The sequence below is a fragment of the Ursus americanus genome, chromosome 10 (genome assembly GCF_024610735.1).
Source record: "Ursus americanus isolate L20-20 chromosome 10, mUrsAme1.1.p, whole genome shotgun sequence".
In the NCBI taxonomy this organism is placed as follows: domain Eukaryota; kingdom Metazoa; phylum Chordata; class Mammalia; order Carnivora; family Ursidae; genus Ursus; species Ursus americanus.
Window position 1 is genome coordinate 15,567,891 of NC_142136.1, and position 13,385 is coordinate 15,581,275.

At 43.1% G+C, this 13,385-nt stretch overlaps 1 protein-coding gene across 1 annotated transcript in view; it reads left to right on the forward strand.

Annotated features, from left to right (window-relative positions):
* Nucleotides 1-12,605: 12,605 nt before the first annotated feature.
* DCT (dopachrome tautomerase) overlaps nucleotides 12,606-13,385 on the forward strand; it is a 32,165-nt gene continuing 31,385 nt past the window's right edge. Inside the window, exon 1 of the mRNA XM_045811104.2 lies at nucleotides 12,606-12,996. Within this exon, the coding sequence (XP_045667060.2) occupies nucleotides 12,606-12,996 (391 nt within the window). The remainder of the gene's footprint in view (nucleotides 12,997-13,385) is intronic.

Consider the following 13,385-nt stretch of genomic DNA (forward strand, 5'->3'; position numbering starts at 1 on the left):
GCCAGAGATTTGTCCTAATGTCAAATATCCCCTCATTAAAGAGCTTCTTGTATTTGACTTCAGTTATGATGATAGCCGGAACTGTTCTTCCTTCTGAGTCGTGTTGCAAATGAGTCTCTACACTCTTTGGTACAGACATGAAGCATTTTCACAATCTGATACAACGAACCTTCCAAGCCCAGTGAACCCCCTGGACGCTGCCACTCTGACTGCCCCTTTTTGATATGACTGACACAGTGTTGACTGAGGGAAGCTTTCAGCCTTCCTTAGCTGTGTACTTTGACAACTGCAAATTATGGAAAAGCATTTTCATTGTATAATTAATGGAGAATAAAAGTAGATTATAAAAATGTGTGTATTATAATTCCAATTTGATTAAAAAGACTACTGAAGGAATGAAGAATTAGATTCATCTACAACGATAATCAGCCAAAGATTAATTAGAATTTTTTCTCCACAGTACAATTATGAGTGATTTAAGTTTTCTTCTTCATCCTTTTCTGTGCTTTGCAAATTTTCTAAAATGACTTATGTATCGTTACCCAGAAAAATGTGAAAAAATTTTATGTTAAGCCCCAAATTTGGGCTTTTGGTTTGCAAGAAATCAGCAAGTGATTTGGAGTAGTTCCCATCTCCAACTGCCTTGAGCCCTGAGGCAACAAGAGTCATTATTTACCATCTATCATTCATTCAGTTACTCCTCCAGCAAACATTTGTTATTCAGCTAGTAGGTGCTAGGTTCTGTGTTAGATGTTGGATATAAAGATGAACAAAACAGCCGTCCCTTTCTCTTGGGAAGATCCCTCTATAGTTAGTCAGTTATGTGGGTCCGTTCCCTGAGTTGAATGGGACAGTCAAGGGGGGTGTTTAAGATTTCCAACCAGGAAGTAGGCCTTGAAAGAGAAGGAGAAAAGTGCTGTTCTTGGTTCTCAAAGGTGAACCCATTCCAATGACGAAGGTTATTCTGCGTGATCGTTCGGTGCTTCCATCGGTTACTGCAAAGACAACAAAGGGCCTTTAAAGTGCTTTCAGGCCCTGGCAACTGCTGTTCTCGGGGCGCTTGCCGACTCCATTCTTCTAGAGATTTTGTAAAGTTACTGTTTACTTTATGATAATTGTAGATTTCTATGCAGTTGTAAGAAATAAGACAAAGAGATTCTATGTGCCCCTGATCCAATTTCTCTTAATGGTACCATCTTGCAGAACTATAGTACAGGTCACACATTCTGGAGAGTTTAATACTAGAAAAGGGAAAAGAGACAGCTTGGACTCCGCATCAAACTTCGAACATAACTGGCACCTCTCCCTGTCTTAGCAGGATTCTGCAACATTGGCTCTTTCTCTCACATTGTTTAATAAAGGCCTCCCTCAAGATAGATTTTTCTTTACATCTTAAAATATTTAAATATTTCCTTAAAGGATGACGAGGCCATCCCCCTAAATCTGGATTATTTTCTTGGATGAAGTTAACATAAATGTGAAAGAACATCAGGTTGTGGGGACTCTAGACAGAATAACGTCACCTGTGAACATGAAGTCTGTTTGTAGGAAGAAGACTGATGGAAGGAATATTCCTGAAGGAGATCATTCAGCTGTGCGCAGTCTCAAGGGAGCCTTGATGGCGGCACACGGAAGTGAAGGCCGTCTCCAGCCACAGCCCGCAACGGTGGGACGCCCAAGGAGGCTTCTCTTTCTTCGGCAGGAACAGGAGCAGCCGCACTCGGAAACTCTGAAGAGTTCAGTTCAAGGGAAAAATCTAGGAGGGGAAGAGAGGGAAAGTGTTTCCAGGAGGAGCCCAAGCCACCGCCCAATTCAGAAGGAAGTAGAGGAGCTCCCTGGGTCTTTCCAAAGTGATGGAGAGGCAAATAAGTCAGGAGGCCAGGTACATGTTTACCTGATGTTTATCCTTGAAGGCACAGTGCTCCTTGTTCTCATACGTAAATTCCTTGAATAAATACTATTGAGCACTTGCTATCTGTCCATCCCTCACTGCTGAGCTGGAGAGAGATGAGACTTTTTAAAAAATATTTTATTTATTTATTTGAAAGAGAGAGAGAGAGAGAGGGAAAGAGAGATTGCGCATAAGCCAGAGGAGGGGGAGAGAAGCCGACCTTTGCTGAGCAGGGAGCTGGACGTGGACCCTGGGATCATGACTTGAGACGAAGGCAGACGCTTAACTGACTGAGCCTCTCAGGTGCCCCAGAGAGTTGGGAACTAAGAGTGACTTTTAAATATGAGATGCTTGAGCCAAAGATGAGAGGAAAAAGTGTCCCTATCAGGAAACAGATTTCTCATATTTTACTCTCCTGATCACGTCGTGTCAGGAAAGAGCACTGCACTATGAATCAGGAGACTGAGGCTTTGTGGCTGACTAGATGGGTGGGCCTTGGTTTTCTCAATTGAGAGTCCTGGTCTAAATGATTTTTAAACTTCTTGTCCAGGTGGATAATTTGTGAGGTAGTATAGTTCAGAAACCACGGATAGCCCTAACTGTGGCCTGAAAGGAGCTCCTGGTACTGCCTGACACAGGCTAACCCTCACAGAAGTGGGCTCCCCTCCACCGCATTTGGAATTTTCAAAGCAGAGTTCAACGTATCACTAAAAATAAGCTAAGGCTTAGATGATGGTTTCTCCTTGACTTCTCTTCAGTGTCTCCTCCCCATCCATGTGACCCATACCATCCCTCCTTCCAAACCCAACAGCCTGAGAATGTGGTGAGTGTGACCTAGCTGTGAGAAGAGAATGAGGTTATGAGCTTTGATGCCCAGGTTTCTCACTTACCATCTGTTATGGGCTGAATTGTGTCCCCCATCACCAGATTTATATGTTGAAGTCCTAATCCCGGTACCTCAGAATGCAATCCTAATTGGAAATAGGGCCATTGCAGATCTAATTAGAGGTAAGATGAAGTCGTGCTGGACTAGGGTGGGCCCCAAAACCAATATACTGCTGTCCTTATAAGTAGGGAGATTTGGATACATATGGGCACACAAGGAGAAGGCCGTGTGAAGATTGGAGTTGTGTTATCATGAACCAAGGAACCCACCAGAAGCTGGGAGAGAGTCCTGGAATAGATCCTTCCCTACTGTTTTCAGAGGGAGCCTGGTCCTGCCAGCACCCTGGCCTCCAACTTCCAGCCTCCAGAACTGGGAGAGAATCAATGCCTATTGTTCAAGCCACTCAGTCTGTGGTACTTTGTGTGAAAGCAGTCAAAGGAGGAGGCCGTTGGCTGAGGCAGCTCTAATGTGTTGGTAGTCTATGTAAGCAAACCAAAACCTAAGCCAGACTGAACTGGAAAAGGTTAGGAACAACCAATCACAAACAGCCAAGGGGGCTTTCCCAAAGAATGCAATCACAGAAGCTATAGCCAGTCAAGTAATTTCCTTGCTTTGCTTCCCCATTTTCTGTGGAAAAGCCTTGCCCCCAGCAACTGTCAGGGGAGTGCTCCTAATCACTTCTGGTTTGGGGTTTCCCAATTTGAATCAATGTTTACTGAAATAAACTCTTAAAAAATGTAAAATGCTTCAGTCCGTCTTTCAGAAGTTCCTCATGACAGCCATAGCAAACTAATATACCATCTGTGCAATCTTGGGTAACTCACACAAATTCGATGAGCTCAAATTTTCTCATTGGAAATTGAAGACAGATAGGGAGGTTTTTTGTTTTTTTGGGTTTTTGTACCTCTTCACCCTCCATGGTTCCCAATCCCCTTATGCACCATGACCTTGCTTGTTCAAGTACAGTTTTATATTTGCTCGGGTCTTCAGTGAGGACAAACACGTTTCCACCAAGAAGAGTGCTCAGCCCTCCATCATTTCTGCATCTTCTACTGAGTTCTGACCTGGCCTTTGAATCATCCTGCTCAAGATGGAATCCATTTCCGTGGCATAAATTCAATAGACTGTAAAAATATTATGTTATTATAAGCTTCTTTTATACCTAAAGCTAAACGAAAGCCTCCATGAAATTATCTTGTTTTGTCTGTTTTTCTTCTTATACTAGAACGTTTTTTAGAAATGAAAAATTCATAACAGGGAAATTTACATTTGGCAGGCAGCTGTCTGCCATGATTTGTAAGAACACATTTCTTTTCTATAGCTTATGAAATGAATTGGAAGTTTAGAGTTATTCTTTTGGGCTGTGTGTGTGTGTGTGCACTCGGCTTATTAAAAGTAACTAAATTAGAGCAGCTGAGATTAAATGAGAAGGAGTCATTTTCAAAGAGAATATCAGACAGACACCATGATTAGATGCTTTTTGACAGCAGTTATAAAATAATGAGCTTCGTATAAAGCACCAGATTCAGATCAAGTCATTTTTGAAGAAGACTTATTGTATTTTTCTATTTTTAATGATAGCATTCATTTTTGTCCGCTCTTAACATTAACAAGAATGGTTTCTAATCTGGTTTATCCATAGTCTCTGTGGTTTATTTAAGCTTTGCTCACCCATATCTTTGTTATAATTGATGGAGATTCCTACGTTACAAGGCTAAGAGAATAATACACTTATAAACACAACATATCATTTAATTAATCTTGCAGAGTCTAAGCAAGAACAGTTCCGGGGCGCCTGGCTGACTCGGTCGGAGGAGCATGGGACTCTTGACTTTGGGGTCACGCGTTTGCATGATTGGGTGTCGAGATTACTTAAATAAATACAACTTTAAAAAAAGAGAACAGATCCTTTCATTCTAGGTAGTAACATTGCATTATGGATGAAAATATTTTCCATATGCCCAAGTTAGAAGCACTGATTTAGTTTCCAGAAGCAAACATATTATAGAAATATTATAATTAGGTTCTTGGATTAGGTGTGTGTATGTGTATAGGTATGAATGTGTGTGTGTGCATGAATGCATGCATATGTGTGTATTAATTGATAAATCTTGGGATAATATTCGGGGGGAGTTTCAGGATCCTAGTGGGATTTTCCCCCCTTCTTGGTTGTCCGTTGAAATACAGGAATTATGGGCTATTGATTAAGAAGGTAATGGCTCTCCAAACAAATTAAAAATGACATAATGGGTCAGACCAATGATTTGCCAGTATAGAAATTTAAAAAGTTGACCATGGTGTCAATGGATTCTTCTATGGAAATAATAATAATAATTATAGTTACCTTTGCTGAGTACCTACTGCGTGCTAGGTTTTGCTAGGCAAGGTATATGTGGTGCCATATATAACCCTTAGAATTAAACTTCGTAGATACTATCATCTTGGATTGACGATGGAGAAGCTGGAGCTAACAGAAGGTAACCACATTGTCCAAGGTCATTGAACTAGGACGTAGCAGGGCCAAGATAAATAAAACCAATCTGGATTGTGCCAAAGCCGTAGTGTTTTTACTAAACTTACAGAAAAAGTTGCTCTGCTTAATGTCATCCTCACAAATGCCCCTGATTCTGATTTTTTAACTTAAATTTTTGAAGGTATGATTTTAAAAAATAAGTAGTGTATATACATGATTCAAAATTCAAAATGTATGGAAGTATAAAACAAAAATAAGTCTCCTTTCCTCTCTGATCTCCCAGCCCTTTAGGCTCCCTTCCCAGAGACAGCCAACGTGTTTCCTGCGTATGCCCCATACATTTACACCCAGCCAGATAGGCCCGGCCTCTCTCTCCCTCCCTCCCCCAATCGTTTCACATGTAAACGTCAGCACCGTAAATTCGCAGTTATGCACCTTATGTTTTTCACTTGACAATACATTTTGGTGATCCTTCTAGATCCCTAACAGTTTTAGTCACATCTTTATAATCTCTGATGGATCTGTTAGCATTAGAGTTCTCCTGAAGAGTTTACATTTTCAGCCCCTACGATTTCTCACAAACTTGGAAATAGTACTTGCTGGGTTTGATCAGAGGTGGGCAGAAAGGGAGTGATTCCCTTCCTTCCATATTTTGAAGGAGGCGTAGGTAGATTACCTACCCAAGTGAGTCATTAAATTGTAGGGGCACACATAAAAAAACTCTAAATTGAATACCTGTTCCCAGGGCAGAGAATAGAAAACAAAGGATAAACTAAGAATTGGAGGGCAGCAGTGGGCATAACAAAGAGCTGAGGCGAATATAAAGATGAGCGATGCAAAATCTGAAATTAAAAAATGTGTTTGATGTATAAACACAGCTTTACGACAGGCTAGCCCGAAATGCACGCAGGAGGGACCAGCTGCCTCCGACTGAAATACCAGAAACCACACAGCACATTCCTAACCCTTAATTCCTCTGAAGAACAATTTATATCACCAAGAAAAGAAAAGCTCTTAGATGTAGAAAGCAAAACCCTTATCAGGACAGATGCCCAGCATTTAGGGAACAATTTGGACATGGGGGGAAAAAATAATCTCTTTTCCCCATGATGTGGCAGCAGAGAATAGATCAAAAAGCAGCAGGCAGAGGAGTCCAGCAGAGACTAAAAACGGAGAGGATTTTCATATTCAGAGGCATGTAGAAAAGAACAGGCAACTCACTGACAGGCAGAAGAAAGATGTAGATGGTTTCTTTCTGTATTAACCTTAGCAACAGCTCTAAAATATTGACTGCCCTGTTGGACTGCCTACCAGGCTCCGAGCCGTGGCTTCCTCCTTTGAATGTAGGGCAGCACAGGCTGGCATCCTACCTGCAAGGCTTTGCATGGCCCCCCTGTACCACTCACTCACAAACTCCCTCAAATTTCTGATTCAATTCATTCCCAGGAACACGCACTGAATCCCTCTTCGGTGCAAGAAGGTGCTAGGGGCTGAAATGCAAAATGAAAGTATGCAGAACTTTCTTTTTATTAAGATGCTTCCCTCTACTGTAAAACAAATTGCTTTTTAATAAGGTACTGTCTACTCTCAGATTATTTAGCTCTGTGGTACTCGGCCTCTTAAGTGGGTGTCCGAACATTCCTTAGAATAGTCCGTGATCTTATGGCTTCCACTGGAAGCAAACGGTCTCAATCTGCCCATGAGATATCTCCTCCTGGATTCTGCTCTTCAGTTTCTAGCAAAGACTTTTGCTTCTGTAAATTAGGCAATATTTAATCACAGCTGTGCTCATGACATGACATCTCAGCTTCTCTTGGCTTGGTTCTTAGATTTCTGATTACTTGCACTAACTTCTCAAGAATGCTTGAATTCTTCTCTAACCCTTGGCTTGCTTACAAACAATGACTTGGCTGGCTGTTTCTTACCTTTGGACTTGCACAGAAGCACATGTGTGCATATATATATTTGTATCTGATATTTAGAGATTTGAGATAGGCTGGAAAAACACATAAATTTGCAAAAGGATAAAATAAGAATCCCAGAGTCCAGGAACATGTGGGAAAGAAAATATCAAACTGGATAAGTACGTGTGAATCAGTTGCTTGACATGGGGGCTGCAAGTTGGCTCTAAGCTTCATAACTGGTCAAGGCAAAGAAAGAAACACCATTCTAAGATCCACGGGGTCTAAAAGTCCAGGACAGGCTAGTTGTTATGTGGAAACACAGCTTTCTGGGATATTGAGCCCTGTGAGAAATCTCTCCCCCGGATCCTCATAAAATGGTACCGTGAGGTGTATTAAATGACATCAAAAATGCCTTAGAAGTCCCACCTGGTGGTTTCGCATGACGTGTCTTTATGTTGGCAGATGGCTTGATATCAAAAGGTAATTCTAACTTAATAGAGACAAAAGTAAACTCATGTTTTGATCCTGTTATGGGCTGAATTGTGTTCCCTCAAAATTAACATGTTGAAACCCTAATCCCCAGTACCACAGAATGTGACTATTCTATGGAGATGAGGCTTTTCAAGAGGTGAAGCTAAAACAAGGCTGTTAGGGTGGGCCTTAACCCAATCTGCTGGCATCCTTACAAGAAGAGGAAATTTGGACACAGAAGGAGGCATCAGGGCCCGTGTGCAGAGAGGAGACACCATGAGGAGAGGCAGCAGAAGGACAGCCATTTGCAAGCCAGGGAGAGACGCTTCAGATGAAACCAACCCTGCTGGCACCTTGGTTTTGGACCTCCCGCCCTCAGAACTCTGAGAAATACATTTCTGTTTATTGTGCCATTTTGTTATGGTCACCCTAGCAAACTAATACGGACCCCAAAGGCAAGTCCAGAAGAAAAGAATAGGGGATGGAGATAGGAGAGGCATTTGACTTTGATCGAGTTCCGTGAAAGCTGTATGAAAGAAGGGTAGGCATTTAAGTTGATTTAAAATGCAATAAAATACTTGCTGACCCTCCCTGTAGGGCTTCTCTTCACAGAAGCCCCGTGTTTGAGAGCGGCAGTCTTGGCCATGAGACTTGCATTTGCCAATAGAATGTGAGCAGAAGTGAGCGAGGTAGACTTTTCAAGCGGTGGCCCATCGCTGAGTTCTTTGTTACAAGATGAGCAGTATCAGGAGAGTAAGGAAAAGATGCTCCTTCACCCGGAGTCCTGGGCAGAAGGCAATGTGGAGCATAACTAGAGCTGTTGGGTGGTAGACATTGTTTCACAAGCCAATGAGATTTTGAGGGCTTAATTGCTACCTGACTTAGCTTAAGCTAACAGATACAAAATTGATGAGTGATGTGGCTGTTAAGCAAAGCTCATGAGCTAATTTTTCAGTCATCTTTACTTAGGTTGTATCAGGAACATTGAATTAACTTACAGGTAACATGCATCATGGGGTCAAATGGGAAACTGAATTTTCCAGAAAAAGAGAGTATGGGCTAATGGGAGGATTTAAAATTAGGGACAGATTTAAAATTTCCTTCACATGAAGGAAAAATGGAAGGAACTGAGGAAACTTAGTCTGAAAAAAGAGAAGATAAGGAACAAAATTCTGTAGAAAATGCACTGTACCCATTCTAGGGAGCTGGGGTAGGGGGAGTTCCCAAGGGCTTTTGCTGGAAACATTGGTGAAGGAAATTTTCACTATTTATATTTAAATTCAAGTTATATTAAATATTAAATACTTATTAAAAGGAAGAATTTCCTAGCCTTTAGAACTATTTCTTAAAGGAATCTCCTTATTAGAGGTGTTTAACCAGATGCTGCTGATATCTTGTCAGAAATAGCGAGGAGGGAATTGGTTGTTGGTGGTGATGTGGTGGGGGCCAAGGGTGGAGTGTTGGACTGGGCCAGTGGTTTTCAAATATTTTTAGTAACGTAACAAATCTTATAAGGAACTCTTAACATAATAGTGGTATATTTAGTAGTCTAAATTTATTTTTTGTAGTCAAATTAACAACATTGAATTTGTATAAAGTCAATCCCCATAATGGTGAGACTCTTCTGATGAACATAAAAATTGAACTGAGGATGTTCACTCACCAACTGTTGTCAAGTAGTCTGTTTTTGCACACACTGTGCTTAGCACTGGGGAAGGGGGCAGGGCTCCCCTGGAATTTATACCACAATAGAAGAGCCAGACTATCAGCAATTAAACCAACAAGCAGGATAATTTTAGGCAGTCATAAGGGCTCTGAAGAAAAATAACACAATGTGGTGGAGAGTAGGTGGCTGGGTGTAGACACAGTAGAGTGAATGGTCTGGAAGGATCTCTCTCAGGAACTAACATTTGACCCGACACCTGAGTGACAAGGAGGATTCCCAAGAAGAACATTCCAGGCAGAGGGAATGGCAGAAGAAAGACCAGCGTGGAAATGAATGCAAAGTGGTTGAGTACTAGAGTGACGGGTGTGCTCTGTGATGGCAGAACAAGAGGGAGAGAGAGGTGGGCGAGGCACAGATCATGGAGGACCTTCCATGCCAGTTCTGCTCAAACTATCCATGGTGAAGAACTTAAAAATAATTAAAAAAAATTTTAAGCCACAGGCCAACATGCAATCCAACGTGATTAGTCTGTAGCTTATGCTACCGGATCATGTCCATGCAAGTTTGACAACCCCCTAACTACACTCCTCTTCAATGAGATGAGTCCATTGATCGTGTGCTTAAACATTGTGCCAATGCCTAGTTGGCCGTGAGAGTTTCTAAATGCTGATCTCAATTTCTCTCCTTATTGTATTTATTCTGATGTAGACCAGGAACACGTGTTTGTGGATCTGTGGCCCTCGCTTTGATAAGTGCATGGGAAAGACCTTGGATTTTACTCGAAGTGCACTGGGAAGCATATTCAGGGGAGGAGGGAAAAAGAAGAATCAAGGAGCACTAATGGGATTGTGGTGGTGCTCCTTACTAAGATGAAGAAAACTAATGGAGAAGAAATTTGGAGCAAAACTTTACTTTGAAATGTTAATTGGGAAATGTCTAGATCTCCAAGTGAGAGGTCAAGTAGGAAGTTAGATATATGAGTCTGGGGCTCACAGCTGAGCTCAGGGCCAGAGTTATAATTTGGGGGAGTCATGAGAGCCTACATTTAAAGCCACAGACCTGGTGAGTTATCTAGCAAGCATTGTTATGAAAGAAAAGCAATCCTAAGAGCTAGGCCTGGGGGCATTCTGACATGAGAGTTCTTGACTCTGTCAGTGACATTATCCAAGAACTTCAAATCTGATAATTACAGAACCAGGGCCTCACAACACATAGAATGGGATCCAAAAGTGGCACAAGGTTGGCATGAACTGGATCAGTAGGTACACATGAATGAATGGGCTCCAAAATACCCTCCCAACTCTGAGATATTGCAATTCTGGTATTATTTAAGTTTCATAGCCGTGACATACTGGGTTGAAGAGTGGCCTCTGAGAAATTATGTTCATAGCCTAGAATCTGTGAATGTGACCTTGTTCGATAAGAGGGTCTTTACAGAGGTAACTGACTTACGAACGTCAGGATGAGACCATTATGGGTTATCCAGGTGGGCTCTACATCTGATGGCAAGTGTCCTAATAGGAGACTCACAGAGGAGAGACAGAGATAGAGGAGGAGAGGTCATGTCACTATGAAGAGACTGGAAGGGCTCTGCTTCAACCCAGGGAAAAGGAGCAATGGTGGCAGCCAGTGGTAAGTGGAAGAGGCAAGGAGTCTCCCCAACAGCCTTCAGAGGGAGTGCAGCCCCCAGATTGATTTTGCACTTCTGCCCTCAGAATTACGAGAGGATAAATTTCTGTTATTTTAAGCCACTCAGTTTATGGTGATTGAGGAAATGAACCCACATCGAATCTTTCAGTTGACTCTATTCCAACATTTCTTTTGGAACCATGCTTTATTCTAAGCCTGTGGTTCTCAACAGTGGCTGCACATCAACACGGCTTAGAGAACCTACTACAAATCCTGGCCTGGCCACACTCTCAGAGATTTTGCCTCTGTGGGCTTGGGTCTCGGCTGGCAGGAGCACAGAGATGAGAACTGCCATTTAATGAGCCACGACAACTTAATATCATGGGGATGACACAGATGTGCATGGGGGAGGAACATCTATACAAACATTTTTTTAACCTTAGGAATTTTCTTTGCAACGTTCTGTCTTTATGCCCAAATATATTCTTGGAAACGGTCTGAAGCCGTGGCACGTCGGCTGTCTACACAGACTCTAATGGCGCTGAGTCAGTCCTGTTTCCACCACGAAGGGGTAAACGGATGCTCTAACAGTAGCCATCGCTACTGACTAGGACACTCCCCGCGCTGCCCCCAGAAGCACTGGGTGGGGGGCATTGTGTTCTAAACTGAAGCCTGACAACGCTTAACTTTAACATGAATCAAAAGATGTCACTCACAAGACCTTGCTCCCAGTTGTCCCACTGCCTTCCTTACAATCGGACAATTATAATTTTGAATTTCTGGTGGCATGCCACTTTGGATAATTAAAAAAAATCTACGGCCTCAATGTGCTGAATAGGAGAATAGTACGTTCTCGTTTGGAGGGAAGAGGGCCCTTAATTGTGGAACAAAGCAATTCCTTGTACGTCAGCCCTAAATAAATGTTTCTTTATTTCTGAAATTGTGTGACCTCCTGTAGTGGTCTTTCTAGCACGTCAGGGAGCAGTCAGGAGTGAATTGTGGTTAGCAATGCATGCTTGTCTGTAAAGGCCTTTTAATAACAACGAGGAGCTCACTGTGTCTGTTGACTCCCCGGGAAGTCTGAGGTCACAAGCTTGGCTGGGGCACATGAGCCCAGATAATGAAGATGATTTTGCCCTTTTGAAACAAAGCCAGCAACTGTATGTACTTCATTATGCACTGTGGGTCATGTGCTAACAATGAGGGTTTCTCTAATACTAATCCCCCTAATGATGGCTTCTCCCAGCCCTTACAAACCCCACAAGGCCCCGTGGTTTGGCAAGCCAGACAGAATGAAGGCAGCACGGTGTTTGGCTTTTGAACTGAGTTCAAGGCAATTAAAGTTATGGGCTAAGGAGGAAAGGAGGGGTTTAGAAATACCGGTATAATAAGTAGTATGACTGCAGTACCCCGTAAATTAACTCAATTAGACAAAGCCTGACTTAACGGGGGAAAGATGGTGAGAAGCACTACCCTCATTAAATCTGGCTGTTAGAGGCGCTTCTAATGGCATTAAATGTGTTTTAGTTGTTTGAATCACATAAAATAGTCCGTGCGTGTGCTTGCACACACGTGCACTCACGTGGGTTCTGCGATTTTTGCAAGTATTTTTTAAAAAGGAGAGGAATAGAATGCAAAACAAAACAATATCAACTCACCCACCCCCAAAAGCAAAAATCAACCGAATGAACGCTCAAGAGATCAAGAGTGGAAGACCAGGAGAAAGGCAGGGTAGAGTCAGGGAGTGGAAAGCAAGAGGGAGTCCTCCTGCAGAGAAAGCCATGAGCCCTCTCGGGTGGGGGCTTGTGCTCGGCTGCCTGGGCTGTGGAATCCTGCCCGGAGCCCGCGCGCAGTTCCCCCGGATCTGCATGACGGTGGACAGCCTGATGACCAAGGAGTGCTGCCCGTCGCTGGGTCTGGAGCCCGACAACATCTGTGGCTCCCACGAGGGCCGGGGCCAGTGCACAGAGGTGCAAGCTGACACCAGGCCCTGGAGCGGTCCTTACGTCCTACGGAACCAGGATGACCGAGAAGGTTGGCCAAGGAAGTTCTTCCACCGGACCTGCCGATGCACAGGTGAGGGAGGCGGGCAGACTCGGCCGTGCCCTGAGCCAGGTGGGGAGGCCCCAGCTGGGAAAGGAGACCCTTGTTAGGAAGAGCTGAGACTCTTAAAACTGTTAGACTAGGCTTTAAATGGCCAACCAAGTTTGTTTTTCACAGGCAGCGAACTGAGTCAGGCTGCTGTCTTGGTTATATTTTTCACACCCTCTTGCACATCTAGTTATGGAAACCAAATGAATATTACATGGTTATGTGAACTCATGCCAACATGCCATTGGCTTGTTTGTTGGAGGGGGGAAGCTAACGAGCTCCAGAGTCAGCTTTGAAGCTCAGAGCAAGTCCTTTCAAGATGGATTCGGTGGCCTCCCCTTCTGAAATGGGTTTGCACTTGTGGGGGGTGGGGT